Below are 16,972 nucleotides of genomic sequence, written 5' to 3'. Positions count from 1 at the left end.
ATTCTGTCCTAGCAGTTGTGTCTACAATGGCCATAGACAGATAGCGAACGGCAAAGAATCAAGCTGGTTTATCTTCTCAAGATTTATTGAAGTCCAATTCTTTTATCGTAAAACTATGGAATACAAACAAAAGTATAATTACTAATGTGCCAAATATCCACATTTTATACACACGTTAGCCTGCGCACATGCAGTTAGAGCTAGCTTAATTTACACAAAGAAATAATAGCTAAGTTGACACAAAACAATATCTTGACAACTGTTAAGTAATTGCCTACATATTCACACAACTGTTAATGACGATATCTACCTACAATAACCAAAGGAAAACTAACGGACGTATTCCTCCGAGGATCCGATATTCAGAACAGCCGTACAGCACTCCGTTTGAAACACGTAGAAACTAAACCTCATCTACTTATACAGCAACGTCATCCAAAAACATCATCTCTGTTTCGCCACTAGGCGTCGCCATTGCGCCACAATTAGTGTAGTGCAGCCTAACAAAGCAGTCTCAATACAATTGAATACACATTGACATTTCTTGAACAGAACAATGGTGTGCAATAAAATGTAAATAAATGACATTTAGTGCCAACTTCACGGCCATACTGGCAAACATATGAAAGATTCAATGGAAAATAATGATTTACCAAGTACTTGTTTTTAATAAAACATTTTATTATACTCACATTCAATATACAATAGTTTATGAGTGGTGTGATATAATTATTTGCAATTGTGATATTATATACAACTGTTGATATTATCATTCTATTTCAGTAATTTAATTTAAGACTTGTGCAGCTTAAGCCTAAACGTTTGATGACATATGCCATATAACTATTATTATTATTTTCTTATTGTGTTACAAAAAGTGATTACAAAACAAGTTTGGACAAATACACGAACACATAAACAGCTACAGACTTTTCACCTTACACACAGCAGATCTATCACAACTCAGTCACAGCAAACCGGCCAGAGATCAAATCCTATTCTATCTTCCCTTAAAGGGCCAGTGCGTAAGATTTAGTGGCATATAGTGGGGAGGTTGCAGGTTAAAACCAACTAAAACTTCTCCTGTGTGATTAATATTATATTTATTATTGCTGCTCAACAAAGCCTTCCTGCTGGTTCCTCTGTGGTTCTGACATTTGGTTTTATTGTTTACATCAAGAACAAACAAACAGGACTAGTTACAGGCAGAGTACACACTTCTGTTAAAGCTACCCTAACGTTTGCTCACAGATCCACTGGACTCTGGCACTACAGTTGAAGTCGTTTAAGCCAATGAAATCAATCATTGTGCGAAGGTCACCACAGTCTTCTCCTCCAAGCGAGTCATCAGGCTGCCCACGGGCCCAGCGCAACCTGCAGACAGACAGTTCAACTCAGCATGAGATGGCACATGTTTTCTAGTATTTACTGTAGCTAATCATGTACGGTCTCCACAGAAGAAGGTGCGTGACTCCTGACAGAAGCTTTTTTTCTTCATCAGGGACATACCGTATTTATTTTTCTAAAGATGTATTTATTGCTTTCAGCGAGGTGCATTTTTGGTTTCAGGACAAACTACATTTGCTCTTGCGTCACCAAACTAAAAACTGTGCCCCTGTTCTCCTCTCATGTGTCACAAGTAGCTGTTGTAAAACAGTGTTAAAAGAGGAACGTTACCATCTAGGTTCTTACAACATCCAAAAGTGTAGTGTCACGAGGACTTTCTAGTCTCTTTGTTGTTTTGCCTGGCCTGGCTCTCTGTCCCTGACCTGCCGTCCTCTGACCATCCACCAGATGCTCTCAGACTCTCCCCTGTTGCCATTTCCCTCATCAGCTCTGCCGACGAGGTAAATGCAACAGGTGTGTAAGTGGGGTGATGTGAGGAGAGCAGGACTGGCTGCCGGTGGTTAGAGAGGATGGCAGGTCCGAGGACTGAGAGGAGGATAGATGGGCTGAGGGAGCAGAGAGAGCCGAACGACGAAAAGAGGAGAAAATCCTTCATGACATGTAGCTTGTACACATTCTGGATCAACGGCACAGAATCGCTGCATGTGAGATTACTGTCAGACTGAGTACTGTTACTCATTACTGTGCAACGCCCCTGTTGGTTCAGTTGGTTCAGTTCCACAGGTGTGACATTCTGACCATTCTACCAGTGGTGGGCCGTCAGGGCCTGCAAAGCCTTCTCTGCTGGCCTAAACAGAATCATAAAGTTATAGCTATATTATAATTTAATAATTTTTCATAAATACACTACATGTATTATAATTTATAAAAATATTTTTCCCATTATCTTATTTTGTCATTGCACAGGTACTGTTTTCCTCAGTTGCTCTGCTTCCAGTGCAGCTTGTTTTAAGGAGAGCTTTTATCCAATCAGATTTCACCTCTGTGTCTGTAAGAGATGATATGTAAGAGAGGCCCGATGTCCTCTAGAGAGCCTTTGTAGTCTAAGTAAGTGGGGATGTTATTGTTGATTGTCATATTCTTCAACCAATCAGATCTTTAGTTTGACATGTTGGCCGTATTCTTTGACGTGCCTTTGGCACTGAGGTAGCCTGCTAAGTACGTCTGCATTAAGGTGCGCCGTGATTGGTCAGTGGGCCAGCGAGTGACTAATGTGAAATTTAAGGAAGCTGGCAGAAGGTAGTTGGAGTAGTGAGAGTTCAAATTGAAAGATATGGAAGAAATTATAACATTATAACAGCAGCCCTGACTCAGCCAGGAAAAGGATTTGTATGAACGGTGTTCCTGGCTGACAGCGTCACACATTTTATGGCTGGGAATGTGTTTCATTTGAACTGAGCGTGTTTGGAGCTATGCTATGCTAACCTGAACATGATATAAAACTGAAACATCATTCCCTAAACAGAAGTCTAAAGCACTGTCCATGTAATGACATGCATTCCTCATCTGTATGAATCATAACAAAGGGTGTCACTTCCTGCAGCACAGTTCCCCATGTATGTCTATCAGTATCTCACCCGTCTCTTTTCACTGGTGTTCCATCCACCCAGATCCAAATCCCTTCCTCCTCCCTGTCAGTCATACCGACCCATGCTGCCATGGTGAATCCAGTGAGGAAGGCCTGTGAGAAAGCAACCGGCTCAAAACACAAAGGAACTACAGAATGACACACTGCTGATTTAGAAATCTGAGTTTCTGGATCAGCCCACAGAACATTTGTAGCAATGACATTCAGTTTAATAATGAGCAAACAAGATGTCTGCACGACATTCACCCAGGCTATTTCTTTACAGATACAATTTAGAAAAAAAAGAAGAAGCAAATCAGGAAGTTGCAAATGAACATGAAGGTACCTGTTCCTGTCTGCTGTTGATGATGACCAAGTCAGCTTCTCTCTGCACACAGTCCTGCCGGCTGCCATCCCAGCTCCTCCTCTGTAAGGAAATGTAGTAACAACTGGAGCCGAACATCAGCCAGCCCTGTGGACACCTCTCTTCCTCTGCCTCACCTCATCACAGCAACACAGACATAGCACGTCACAACACAGACCACAGAGGACAGAACAGTCTCATGATGCAACAAAGAGCAGCATGCTGCTAAACACAATGCCTTCTCACAACGCTTGGTCCGCTCAAGGTTCACCTCTAGCATCAGTTGTTGACGTGTCAATAAAGACTCATGGTGTCTTTTCAAAATACACTTCCAACGTAGGTTTCCTTACTTTTCAGGTTTACTTGGTTTAGACTCAAAACCACTTGGTTAGGTTTAGAAAAGGATCGCTACGTTTGTTACATATCTGGTGTTAGTTAAGTACAGAAGTTACGTAATGAAAATAAGGTTAATGAGTCAATGTTGCTTTAGTTTTACACAGGACATGAACACAGGTCTCTTGGATGAAAGTCTGTGATTGTTTGACCCATCCACCAACTTCTTCCCTGAGAGGACTTCCTGGACTACGTCAGTGTCTCTGACCATCTAATGATGTGGATGGGTTTACATTGGAGTTAGCTGAAGGGCCTGATGCAGCGAGTACCACAAACTAAACTCCCTTGATGTCACGTTGTATTGCTGTGGAGGCAGAAATCTCAGAACTTGAACCGATGAAACTATGCAATCCTGCATGGCAACATCTCACGAGAGCTAAATGAGGACATCTGTTTCTTTGTCATTTGGGTGAACTGACTTTTATCTTTTAACATTTCAGTGTTCAGTGCTTCACACAGAATGTTATTCCTGTCAGTGTGGACAATATATAGACCATCAGTGAACAGATCAAATTCCACTGGTGGCCTTGCTAAAGGAGGTGTACAGTACATATTGAACGATCATGAATCTATATACAGACTTCATTAAGTTCTTACAATGCAGTAAGAACTACTACTACTACTATAATATCGTGTCTCTAGCAGTATTAACCCCTATATATGTATATATATATATATATATATATATCAGCCAGCCAGCCATATATATCAGCCAGCCATATATATATATATATATATATATATATATATATATATACACTCACCGGCCACTTTATTAGGTACACCTTGCTAGTACCGGGTTGGATTCCCTTTTGCCTTCAGAACTGCCTTAATTCTTCGTAGCATAGATTCAACAAGGTGTTGGAAACATTCCTCACACATTTTGCTCCATATTGACATGATAGCATCACGTAGTTGCTGCAGATTCGTCGGCTGCACATCCATGATGCAGATCTCCCGTTCCACCACATCCCAAAGGTGCTCTATTGGATTGAGATGTGGTGACTGTGGAGGCCATTGGAGTACAGTGAACTCATCATCATGGTCAAGTAACCAGTTTGAGATGATTTGAGCTTTGTGACATGCTGCATTATCCTTCTGGAAGTAGCCATCAGAAGATGGGTCCACTGTGTCATAAAGGGATGGACATGGTCAGCAACAATACTCAGGTAGGTCGTGGTGTTTTAACCACGCTCAATTGGTACAAAGTGTGCCAAGAAAATATCCCCCACACCATTACACCACCACCAGCAGCCTGAACCGCTGATACAAGGCAGGATGGACCCATGCTTTCATGTTGTTTACGACACATTGCGACCCGACCATCTGAATGTCGCAGCTGAAATGGAGACTCATCAGACCAGGCAACGATTTTCCAATCTTCTATTATTATTTTGGTGAGCCTGTGGGAATTGTAGCCTCAGTTTCCTGTTTCCTCAGTTTTCCCCGGTGTGGTCTTCTGCTGCTGTAGCCCGTCTGCTTCAAGGTTCCACATGTTGTGTGTTCAGAGATGGTATTCTGCAGACCTTGGTTGTAACGAGTGGTTATTTGAGTTCCTGTTGCCTTTCTATCATCTCCATCCACTCTGCCTATTCTCCTGACCTCTGACATCAACAAGGCATTTTCGTCCACACAACTGCCGCTCACTGGATATTTTCTCTTTTTCGAACCGTTCTCTGTAAACCCTAGAGATGGTTGTGGGTGAAAATCCCAGTAGATCAGCAGTTTTTGAAATACTCAGACCAGCCCGTCTGGCACCAACAACCACGCCACGTTCAAAGTCACTTAAATCCCCTTTCTTCCTCATTCTGATGCTCGCTTTGAACTTCAGCAAGTCGTCTTCACCACGTCTAGAGGCCTAAATGCATTGAGTTGCTGCCATGTGATTGGCTGATTAGCTATTTGTGTTAACAAGCAACTGAACAGGTGTGCCTAGTAGTTGTAATGGTCATTTTGTTGGCAAACAGTTTACAACATGTCTATTTACCGTCAGGGCCTGCAAAGCCTTCTCTGCTGGCCTAAACAGAATCACAAAGTTATAGCTATTTTATAATTTAATAATTTTTCTTAAATACACTACATGTATCATAATTTATAAAAATATTTTCCCCATTATCTTATGTTCTCATTGCACAGCTACTGTGCTCCTCAGTTGCTCTGCTTCCAGTGCAGCTTGTTTTAAGTAGAGCTTTAATCCAATCAGATTTCACCTCTGTGTCTCTAGGTAAGAAGAGAGGCCCCAGGCCTGCAGACTCACCAGTGCCTCCATGTGCAGTTTAAGTGAATGGGGACGATATTGTTGATTGTCATAGTGTTCAACCAATGTCTTTAGTTTGAGATTCTTAGACGCGCCAGAGCGGCCTGCAGGCCTACAGCTACGTCAGCATTACTCCAGCTCACTTTGCAGGAGTGAGGTGAAGTGTGTGCTGTGATTGGTCAGTGGGCAAGCACGTGACTATTGGAAAAACGAAACTTAACTTGCCAGCAGAGCTTAGTTGGTGTAGTTTATTTTTATTTTAACTAGCTTTGTTTTTTTAGCACTCAACAGCTGACAGTGTCGGAGAAGCTTTGCACATTTTATGGCTGGGTAAAATGGCTCTGCTACGCTAACCTGAGGACACCATAGCATTTCAAAACTTTTGGAGAGACTCGAATGGATCTACAACACTTTCACAGGGAAACATCTCCACAACCGCGGCCCGATGTGCGGTCTGCGCTGGCCGGCGGGCTCCCGGCCCCGCTGCGAGCCTGCCGCAGCAGACCGGCGAAATACAACTGGGGAGACTTGACTGTCATCACTGGATCCATGAATCGAGAAGAACTTTTTACTGGAACTGAAACAATGTAATGGGATTAAACTCTAAGTTTCGGTAAGTCACAAACTGCGTCAGTTCTTTTACATAGTAACGTTACTACTGTTCATTTGTCTATCGTGTCGTTTTTATGAATAGTATTTGAATGGCTCGTGCTCTTGTGTGGTGGAATGCGTGGATCCGCTGCAGGTTTGCTGGATTGATGCGTCATAATGACGTTGTTAGGAGGTAATTCAACTGTAGTAGAACAGCACAGAAGGCCCAGGGATAAAATGCACGGCCCGCCACTGCAATTTACATATTAACAGCTGCAGAGCAACATGATGATTCATGAGGAATGGTCTTTGTGTCCACCTGATGAATGCAAGTCCAATATTCTCAGCTCCTGATGTAGCCATCTGTCTCGTTAGCTGCTAAATGCTCCACTATGTTCACCAGCTGCCTAACTGTGTCTGTCTGCTGTTTGGTGTGAACCCAAAGAGCCCGGTGAGAGGCTGTGGAACCAGAACAGTGAGCTAAAAGAAGCTTGCGAGCTGCAGTCAGGTGTCTGTACCTACCTTGATCAGTGGGCTCACTCAGAGCCAGTCTCAGAGAGATGTTGAGAATCCCCTGAAGAACACACAGCAGACCACAGCACAGCAGAACCACACTGAGATGTTTTAGCTCTGAACACACACACACACACACACACACACACACACACACACACACACACACACACACACACACAGAAAACAATTTCTTAGCTAATTTCTGGTCATATTAATCAATCAAACAATACATCTGGTACTTAATATTAACTTTAAAAATCCACTTAAATAATCAAAATAATGATATTATTGTTATTAACTATGTAACTATACTTTACCACAAAAATATAATAGCATTTTAATAATAATAATATGTTCTATTAAGATTATTACCTCAGACTTCTGAGAAGTTTTTATGAAGAAAATCGTTTTTTTCTGAATGAATTAGAGGCTCTCATTTCCTTGAGAGCTCGATTTCATGGAAGCAAACCTTTCCGCTCTGTTTAGTTGAATCCAGCATTGAGAAACTAATGAAGAATGACGTGAGTGCTACTGAGTTTCTCTCGAGTCACCTTATTCAGTCTGAATGCATTTCTGATGCATCATCTCCTATTTGTGAAGCAGGCCATGTTGGTTCAACTGCTTCTGGAGAAACAACCTAACGTCCAGCAGATCAGAACCACAGACTGTAGAACAACAAAGTCTTGAGGTCCTGCACAAAGTGGACACACTAATAACAATACTATCTATATTACTTAACATGTCTTACAGTATCTCCCGACGTCTCAAACCCACACCATAAAACCAGATTAAAGTGATGGGAGAAGTTTGCTTCCTCTCTTGGGACATTGAGGTATCTCGTTGATTCAGAAAAACAGATTTCTTTCCACGACGTTTCTCATAATTCCGAGATAATAATAAAATTGTTCACATTAATTCAGAAAGAGGGCAAATGTTTTTTCCTCTCAGGTAAATACATTCCATTCTTCATACATATATGTATATGTCCCTGATTACTTACTTGGTTTGGGATTCTTCTCTGTAGCAGCATTCTCAGTTTCAGGTTTGGGGAATTGCTGATACTTGCCATCTTCAAAGTTGATGGGAGCCTCACTAGAATGAAAGAACACAGCCATTGTGAAGCAGCTGCAGTGAGAAAGTGTGTTTTCTGACGTGCAGCACTCTGAACACCACAACCCTTTCCTGTTTGTCCTCCTGTCCTGTGGAGAGGAAGTAATGGTTTCCTATATAGACAGTATGCACTTGATGCTTCTTTGGCTATTTTTCTTAATTATTTAATATATATTTCATTCACATTTTAGGAGAAAATCAGTGAGAATAAATAAGCATTTATTGTTTATTTACCATTTATTTAGGGTTTTGTTGTGTTACAACAGGATCTTTCAAACATTTTTTAAATATTTTACTAAATAGTATTGAGATAAAACACATTTTGTTGAGTGCATGATTTACTAGTATTATTCCTTTACTTGTTTTGGATTTGTTTTCCCTTGCTACAAAGAAAACCGTAATCAAATATTTAAGTATAAAAAGAACAACACATTTTGTGTGTTATTTAAGAATATGTGCGTGGTGTGTTTATGAGTTATGTTACACAGACCTTTTCAGATTATATGAAAATGAAGTTTCCCATTTTTACGTTTTGCCAAATGTAAATTCAAATGACATTTCAATGTAGTCCTAATCATGTAAGGCAGCTAAACTTCAAACTCAAGTGTTTTTCATTTGAAGTACTTCACGATGAGCCAGTCAGATCAAATCAAACTGATGTCATTCTAGGTTTCCTGACTGCCAATTGGTCCTTGCCTCAAACTGGAGATGACATGACCTCAGGTGGGACATGATAAGAAAATGTTTCTCAGCAAATTAACTAAAATATTCACCCATGTATTCACTGTTTTGACTCTGTAGAAACGTCCTGTTGTGGAAGAGGCAGTGATTACACAACAGGGTTACAGAGACATGTTGGACAAGAGAAATGTGGCTCACGCTCCTGTCGCCAGTCTTACACAAAGACATGTTGAAGCAGCTCATTAAATGGGGAAAACACTGACATGTAGAAAGCATTCTGGAACAAAAATATATACAGTACATATACAATATGACACGAGTGAAAATAACTTGTCCTCGCATCACGTTCACACCCTAATGGGACTCTTCAGCTGATTATTTTCAACAAAACATGCAACTGATTGTCCATGTTTCAGACCGTAAAACCAACATGACTGTATGAAGGACACACTCATGAGACTGGACCTCAACACAGAGATACATTTAGAGAATCAAGCCTGAGAGTAGAATCAAAAAGTAGAAAGGTTTTGTGTATTATTTAGACATTAAATGTATGTCTGCTCTGCTCAACTGTAATTTGACTGCATCTGCAGGAGGACCAGAATCCATCCATCAGAGCTCACCCTTTAGAGCAGTGGTTCTCAACCTTTTTTCAGTGATGTACCCCCTGTGAAACATTTTTTCAGCCAAGTATCCCCTAACCAGCGCAAAGCATTTTTGGTTGAAAAAAAGGTCATCAGTGTCTGATTTATTAAACTGTCGACACTGAAGATTGCATTGTTTAGGACAGGGGTCGGCAACCTTTACTGTCCAAAGAGACATTTTGATCTATTTTCCACCAAATAAAATGTGTCTGGAGCCGCAAAAGCTATTTGATGTCAGTTTATAAAGTTTTATATATAGTTATATTATATATACAAAAACTATAGTTTGTTGTATTTATGAAAATATAGAACAAGAATAAAGACACTTGTTGACATTTTATTGCTATTTTACCTGTTACAACGATATCAAACTCTTATGAAGAGGAGTTTGCTGCAGCAGCAGAGGAATCGCTCTTTGTCGCTCATCTCCAGCGTGATACTTTCAGTAAATGCTGTGTGTTTGTTCTGGAAGCATCTTTCAACATTACGTTTTTTGTTGTTTGCAAATTTCTCGCCACATATCAAGCATACAGGTAAGCCAGCATCGTTGGCAGTGAAAGCAGATGAAAACGTCCACGCAGAATTAAACTCCGTGACTTTTCTATTGTAGGTTTTATCCATTGATAGTTTACAGAGGGCGGAGGTCTGCAAATCATGATCAGCCACTTGTAGGGAAAGGCGCTAAATCGTGACATAAGATGCAAGTGGTGGATCGCGTAGCGCGGCCGTATTTGAATATATTACTATTTTGCTTGACAGAGTTCGAATCCAGGTTGATGCGATCTTTCCATAAATCTATTTCTTCATACGTGGCTGTGATGTAGTGCTACACTTATACAATCGTAATCCCCGCAATATATATGAGATGTGGCTTTTAGATCTCCAGCAATATGTTTGTGAATGTGTGACGAATCTGGCAACAGAGGCAGAGAACAGCTGCTGCTGTTACACGAACACAACACACGCACGGAAGGGAAACCAGTTTGAAAACCAGTAGGACCGGCACCCACTGCATGCCCAGTGTAAGTAAATAGTCACGTGATATTTATTAAATAAGGATTTTTGAATAGATGCTAATTTTAAATCTATTTAAAAAAAATCTCGCGTACCCCATTTGAGAACCACTGCTTTAGAGGGCCGAGGGGGGGCTGGAGCTGATCCCAGCGCACGCATATGCAGTTTGTAAATGCGGGAAAATCCACTAAGACAGGCAACCAACCGCCTCCTTTAATGTTTGCCACTGATACAAGAGGAAGTAGTTCCTTTCCACACATTTGTTTTTTCTTTTGCAAGTCCTGCTAGCTCATTAAAATCATAATCATGAAAGAGTCAAGAAGCCACGTCTGCTTTGTTCAAAAATAGTTTTACCCAGTAAATAGAAGAAAATAAAACAAGCAGGACATTTACATAAAGTCAAAGGCTCTTCAGGAGGTCTAGATGGGAAAACTTAAAAACACTGCAGTGGTTGGTGACGGCACATTACTGAGCTCCATCAGCTATGTTCATATTTCATACTCAGTGATTGTAGAGCCTAACAAACAGTTAACAAGCACAGCCAGGATTTGTCCAGTCTGACAGTCTACAAAAAGATGACAACCCAAAACAACTCACCAGCAGAAGCTCTGGTTAGTGTGTACATATACATTACTGGGGGGGAGGAGGAGGGGAGTCAGAGAAGGGCACAGAGTTTGGTGGCCAGAGAGAACAGGAGAACGACGGGTTGAAGAAAGAGGGAGGAGGAGGAGGAGGAGGGTACAGGGGGAAGTTGGGTGGGGGGAAAAAGTGAGACGGTGGAGGAGGGTAAGGGCAGGGAGGGGGGGGGTACATGGGACACACAGTGTGTCTGGGGGATGGGTGTATGTGTCTGGGTGGAGTGGGTGTGTGGCTAAACAGTGGGTGGTTATTCCTCGGGTTCTGGTGCCTGAGTGGAGGTCCTGCGTGTCTTGATGGGAAACCCCTGACATTACGCTGCTGCAGCGAGGTGTTCTGGGTAACGTGGGAAGGATTATCTGGAGGGAGGGAAAAAAGGTGATGAGGCAGAGTAAGGTTTAATACTTTCCACTTTGTTCAGATGGTAACACCATAAAACCACCCAAACATGTCAGCTACTGTCTTCCTGTATGTGTGCAAATACCTGCATTATTATTGTCCCTCTTCTTTCTTGAGTTTTTCAATTTCTTCTTGGCTTCGTGTTCTCTCTCATCATCACTGTAATCTAAAGCCTGGAGAGAGGAGAGGGACCAAACACAGCATCGTTTAGAGGCTAGTGGAAACGCTTCATATGAACTTTACAAAGTAAAATGAGGCAAACATTTTTCAGCTACAACCACTGCTTCCATCTTTAAATGTCTATATGAACAGTAATATGCACCACGTTACCATCACAGTTCACTGATCAAAGCATTATTAAACTCCTGAGGGTTTCACAAAGAAGGACACTGTTTTGAAAAATGTTCCGCCAGAATAAAGCGTATTCAACTTTTTGTTTTTTTACAATGCTTTTAATACTTGACTTCTTTCTTTTCAGGTCTTGTATAAAGGGAATAAAGTAGTCCATGAATGTGAGATATGACTTAACAGCTCTGTTCCTCTCCGGCAGTGTGGAGGTTGTTCATGGCGTTTTCACAGATACACTCGCTTCTTCACAGTATTTTGTTCTCTGGCGTTTCGGAGAACAATGCAACCAACAGCACATTGAGCAGAAACAGTGTGCCATCTGCTAACTATTTCCCATGGGCGTATGCTAATTACACCATATTTTCAGGATACACCGATTACAAAAAAAATGAGCTGAACAAAGTTGTCACTCATCCAGCAGTCGCACTGTGCTTTCCTGCACTGTGACATGAAGTTCCCCCGCTCACCCGCTGGAAAAAGTCCTCCGGATTGCTTTGCATTATCCCGTAGACTTTTTCTAACATAGAGGGAGCCGGTGCAGTGCAGCTGGCTAGAGATAATGCCACCATGCTTTCATGCTACAGCGGGTCCTAGCCAACCCTAACGATGACAATGCGTTAGAGACTCCCTGTTCTGATTGGTTGTCTTCCTTCAGGCATGATGGAATCTTGCAAATGCCATTCGGCGCACTAGGGGAGGCCAATGGAACTTGTGAACCTTTAATCAACATGCTAGTTCACATTCCAGTCCTGTGCTTACCTCCGTGGGTGGCTCTTGGTCGTTCTTCCAGGATGCATCAGATCCCTTAAAACTGAAGGAAAAGCATGTTTAATTCCACAGAAACAAACTTCACTTCATCTTATCAAAGTGACTACTGCTCAACAAACCAACTAAATAACTAATCCTTATATTTGTCTTGCTTTAATGTGCTCCATGCATCGTATACTGTGTGTGCATGCACTTACACTTTGAGATGTTGTGTGAGGATGTAACTGGTGTACTCTTTGTTGTCCGGTGTGTAATAAACAGTCTGTCCCTCTGTCAGCCCCTTGCTGCTTAACTGGTCCACAGAGTTAAAACGCAAAATATACAGAGGACTGGACACTGGACCAAATACCTCAAACACCTGAAACACAAACAAGAGAACATTACCATGTAGAAACCAACAGGACGCTAACGGAGGACATAAATCACGAACAGACAGAGGTAAAGAGACTGCTGGTCCACCCACCTTGCCAAGAGCCAGCCTATCAGACGTAAAGATGATGCTGTCATCAGTCAGAGGGGGCGTGTCTTTCAAAGACTGGATTACAACTGCAGACATCCAAAGTGCGGTTAAAAAAATGCACATAAATGCCTCCACTGATACTATTCTCTACCTCAGAAAAACTCTGTTTTTCCAGTTGGTTAGAAAGTTGCAGTGTGACCTTAGCATGAGTGTGTGTTTGTATATTTACCAAGTTGCTGTATAACACTGGAGACAGTTCCTATAGGCTGCAGTTCTGCATCTTCTGGTAACGACACAGACACCTCCTCCACTGCTGGCAGCTCCTACACACAAACAGTCAGCTTTTTGGTCTAAACGGTCTATTAGATCATAGGGTCGAGAACTCAATAACACAATGGGGGAATAGTGTACAGTGAGTAGTGTCATAAGATGCTTGTGCATTCTGGGACACCTTGTGGGGAGTGTATCCTCCTTACAAATGACAACGGAACACAGTGTGTGGAAAGGGAAAAGAGCTGCCACACTGCACTTGTTGGGCGACTGTGGCTCAGTAGTAGAGCCTACAGAGGAGCGGCGGTTCCATCCCCGGCTCCACTAGTCTATGTTGGGCAAGACACTCAACCTCAAACTGCTCCTGTAGCTGTGCCTACAGTGTATGAAAAAAAGTATGAACACTTTTTGTTGTGTAAGGAAAGGTGTTTTATAGACAGATGTCTGAATACATCCCACTTCCTACAGAGCGGAAAAGCAGCTGAAACGATGTGGGGCGATACATTACTGCTCCACTGACACAACCCACAGAGAACGTCTTCTGTCCTCTTCAACATGGAGGGAAAACAGGCACGCCAGAACACAAGGGAACATCCTCTATTGGACTCTTGGAACATGCACTCATAGGCTCTGGTTGAAAGTTCCAAGAATGACCTCCTACCGTCTATTCCTAACCACTTCTCCTTGACCTCTATGGAAAACGTCATGGGGTCAAGGAAAGAAGAGAAGGAGAGTTCATGAGGAGTTAGGAGTTAGGAAAAGACAACCGTGGTGTTCAGAGAATCCACTCCACTTTCACTAAGCTACGTCATTATGATGTGTCAGTGGATGTCACTGACGGAGGTCTGCCATGGAGAAACTACAACGGAGGACTACAAAACGAGCAACTAGAACATGACCCCATGTAATCTGTTCCATGCAGGCTTTATGAAGAGCTTCTTCTGTGAGAGGCTGAGGTGTGAAGGAGAGAAACCGGAGCTCCTTCCTTCCTGCTGCTGTCACACAACAATCATCATGCTTCAGTAGAAACAAGTCACTCATGTGCAGCATCAATCAAACTCTTCAATATCAATATGTCCTTTGTGCAATAGTGTGGATTCAACCGCTTGGTTATATTTAGCTTTTTAACAGTTTAATAATCTGTCATAGGATTAGCTCGTTTGGTTTTTTACGGATGATTTTTGTTATTGAGAATGAGAATTTGTTCATTGACAGTTTGCTATAATTATATATGATTTCGTATTCTTTTCTTTTTTTACATGTTCGAAGTAAATAAATACATAATAAAATGAAATGTAAGGATTGTCACTGTCTGTTCATATTCATCAACATGAACCTCATTACTTTATGAGTATGATTATTAAACCCGTTTAAGATAAGCATTTGGTTGGTTTTCATGGTGCATCACTTTAAATGTTGCTGCCGCAAGGAATCGTGTAGGAATGATCTACTTTCCTGTCGTAAAGGAAGGTCCCGTGTCTCCTATGCTAAAGGAGCTAATAAAGGAAGCATTGAAGCACCTTTCCTTAGCATTTAGAGAATTCTAACAGCTCTCATCATGGCGGCTACTTAGATACTGCAGGTCATTTCACTCAGTGAGGAGGCTTCCTAAGAAAAAAGGACTATTCGACCGCAGCCACAGACTGACCTCGAGAAGGACTTCATCTCTGGTCTTGATGGGGGCTGGTTGGCTGAAACCCTCGTCGTCATCCTCCCCAAAAACGGGGGCAGAGGGAGAAGAGGAGGATGAAGAAGAAGAGGAAGAAGAAGAGGAGGATGAAGAGCTGGAGACAGGAGAGGAAAAGCATCAGTAAATTATTTGTATCTATTCTTGTGCTGTAACCAGAATGTTCAGTCTTACTACATCAACAACAAGCCTTCAGTCAGATTGTGTGAATACCTGTCTGAATCATCTGAATCGTCGTCCTCACGGGCCTCCGGCTTACAAACAGCATCTAGAGAAAGCGCTGCTGTGGAGTCTGCATGTACATCTCCTTGTTCCTCTGGAAGCTTTTCTGTATTTGATGATGTGTCTGCATTGACGGGTGTTAACATGACATTTTCTAGTTGCGAGGTCATGGTGACCTCCATCTCTTCCTCATGCGATGGTGTCGTCTGTCCATTCTCCTCAGGTACGTTTTCATCCATCTGAAGCAAACACATTCAAATATTTGATGGCAGGTCTTCAGATAACACGTGACATTAAAGGATCCACAAAGCAGCCTTCTGTTGTAGTCACTTTCTTTTACCAAATGATGAACAGCCGTCACTTCTTCCAAAGGGAACAAAAGATAGAAGCGTGCTCGGTTGAAGGACCCATTCAATGTAACGTTAACGGGAACTTACACTGTTCACCGTACAGAATGGCACCGTGAGTTTAAATACTTCACGTTAAATGTGTTCAGAAGTAAAAAGTACCCTAGCACGAGGTTTCAAAGGACAACTCTAACAGTTGTCTCCATTTATTTCAAAACTAACGTTTGTCAGCATTGAGGATAATTTAACTGTTATGTACAAAATCAGAAAAACGGAGTTGACAAGCAGAATAAAAACAAATGCACGTTAGCACCGGTCGGCTAACTAGCTACAAGCTAACCATGGCTAACATCGTTGAATTTAAGTTACGAAGTTACGGTTAAACAGTGGCCAGCCGGTTTGATGCCAGAACTCCTTTCCAGTGAGTTCCATAAACACCATGTCAGCAAAGTAACAATGAGTTTGGTGAAAGCAATACCTGTTCGTTGGTGAGGCTACTGAATCCGTGCTGCGAACAACCTCATGTAACCCATGAAACTCCTAGCCAGTGAAACTCCTAGCCAGTGTAACTCCGCCACAATGAACCAAACTACTTCCGTTATCAACCTTCAAAATGTAAGCTTCATAAACGAGTGTTTAAAATGACTACTAAAGGAACACAAACTACAATAAACACATATAATTTCGTCCTCTTCACATCATACAGCAAGCTTACATTGATAAACGCATTCAGTAGGTATGATTAGGCACTTCATTTGACAATAAAAAATTGCTTCTTAAGTCCATATCATATTGTAAAAATCTAATCATTGCTGATTTACGTATTGAAAAATATGTGCAATCAATATATGTTGAAATAATTATAAGAATGATTCGTTCTTTTGCTATATTTTGGTGCCAAATTATTCCTACAATTTATTCTGAAGGCAAAATTATTCACTTCTGGTAGTAATCATTTCTCTCTGTGAGCTTGATGCAGCACAACGTCTACAACACGTGGCGTATGTTTATCCGGGTGTGCGCACGGCTGTGTGCACGGTTGTATAGTGTGTATATATATATATACTGTATATATACTGTAAACATTTCTCTCAGGCTCTCATTGTTTTTGCTACTACTTGGTGTAAGTTACGTTTTTCAAGGTGTTTGGTGGCACTTTTCTTCTTTTTTGGGGGGGGGGCGTTAAGCCTCACCTTTCTTAGCTTACTTTATGGTAGAGGCCCCATGAGTGGTGGGCCGGGGTCCCAATGTCCCTCTTAAGGGCCAAATCCCAATGTCCCCCCTAAACCCT

At 41.7% G+C, this 16,972-nt stretch overlaps 2 protein-coding genes across 2 annotated transcripts; both read right to left on the bottom strand.

Moving 5' to 3' along the window:
- Window positions 1-722: 722 nt before the first annotated feature.
- LOC306696745 (CD209 antigen-like protein C) lies at window positions 723-8,313 on the bottom strand. Its single transcript, XM_079160429.1, has 5 exons — window positions 8,096-8,313; window positions 7,102-7,209; window positions 3,321-3,475; window positions 2,985-3,088; window positions 723-1,374 (listed from the first exon to the last, which is right to left on the bottom strand). The coding sequence occupies exons 1-5, from the start codon at window positions 8,208-8,210 to the stop codon at window positions 1,230-1,232; spliced, it is 627 nt and encodes a 208-aa protein (XP_079016555.1). The 5' UTR covers window positions 8,211-8,313; the 3' UTR covers window positions 723-1,229.
- Window positions 8,314-8,455: 142 nt separating this feature from the next.
- On the bottom strand, window positions 8,456-16,224 carry LOC306696716 (uncharacterized protein). The gene is made up of 9 exons (XM_079160393.1): window positions 16,160-16,224; window positions 15,326-15,573; window positions 15,074-15,209; window positions 13,385-13,478; window positions 13,159-13,241; window positions 12,893-13,053; window positions 12,687-12,738; window positions 11,665-11,752; window positions 8,456-11,539 (listed from the first exon to the last, which is right to left on the bottom strand). Exons 2-9 carry the CDS (start codon window positions 15,571-15,573, stop codon window positions 11,175-11,177), a joined length of 1,227 nt encoding a protein of 408 aa, XP_079016519.1. The 5' UTR covers window positions 16,160-16,224; the 3' UTR covers window positions 8,456-11,174.
- Between the last annotated feature and the right edge of the window lie 748 nt (window positions 16,225-16,972).

This window comes from Pholis gunnellus (genome assembly GCF_910591455.1).
Source record: "Pholis gunnellus genome assembly, chromosome: 5".
Taxonomy (NCBI): domain Eukaryota; kingdom Metazoa; phylum Chordata; class Actinopteri; order Perciformes; family Pholidae; genus Pholis; species Pholis gunnellus.
This window is presented reverse-complemented; position numbering and strand designations above follow the sequence as displayed.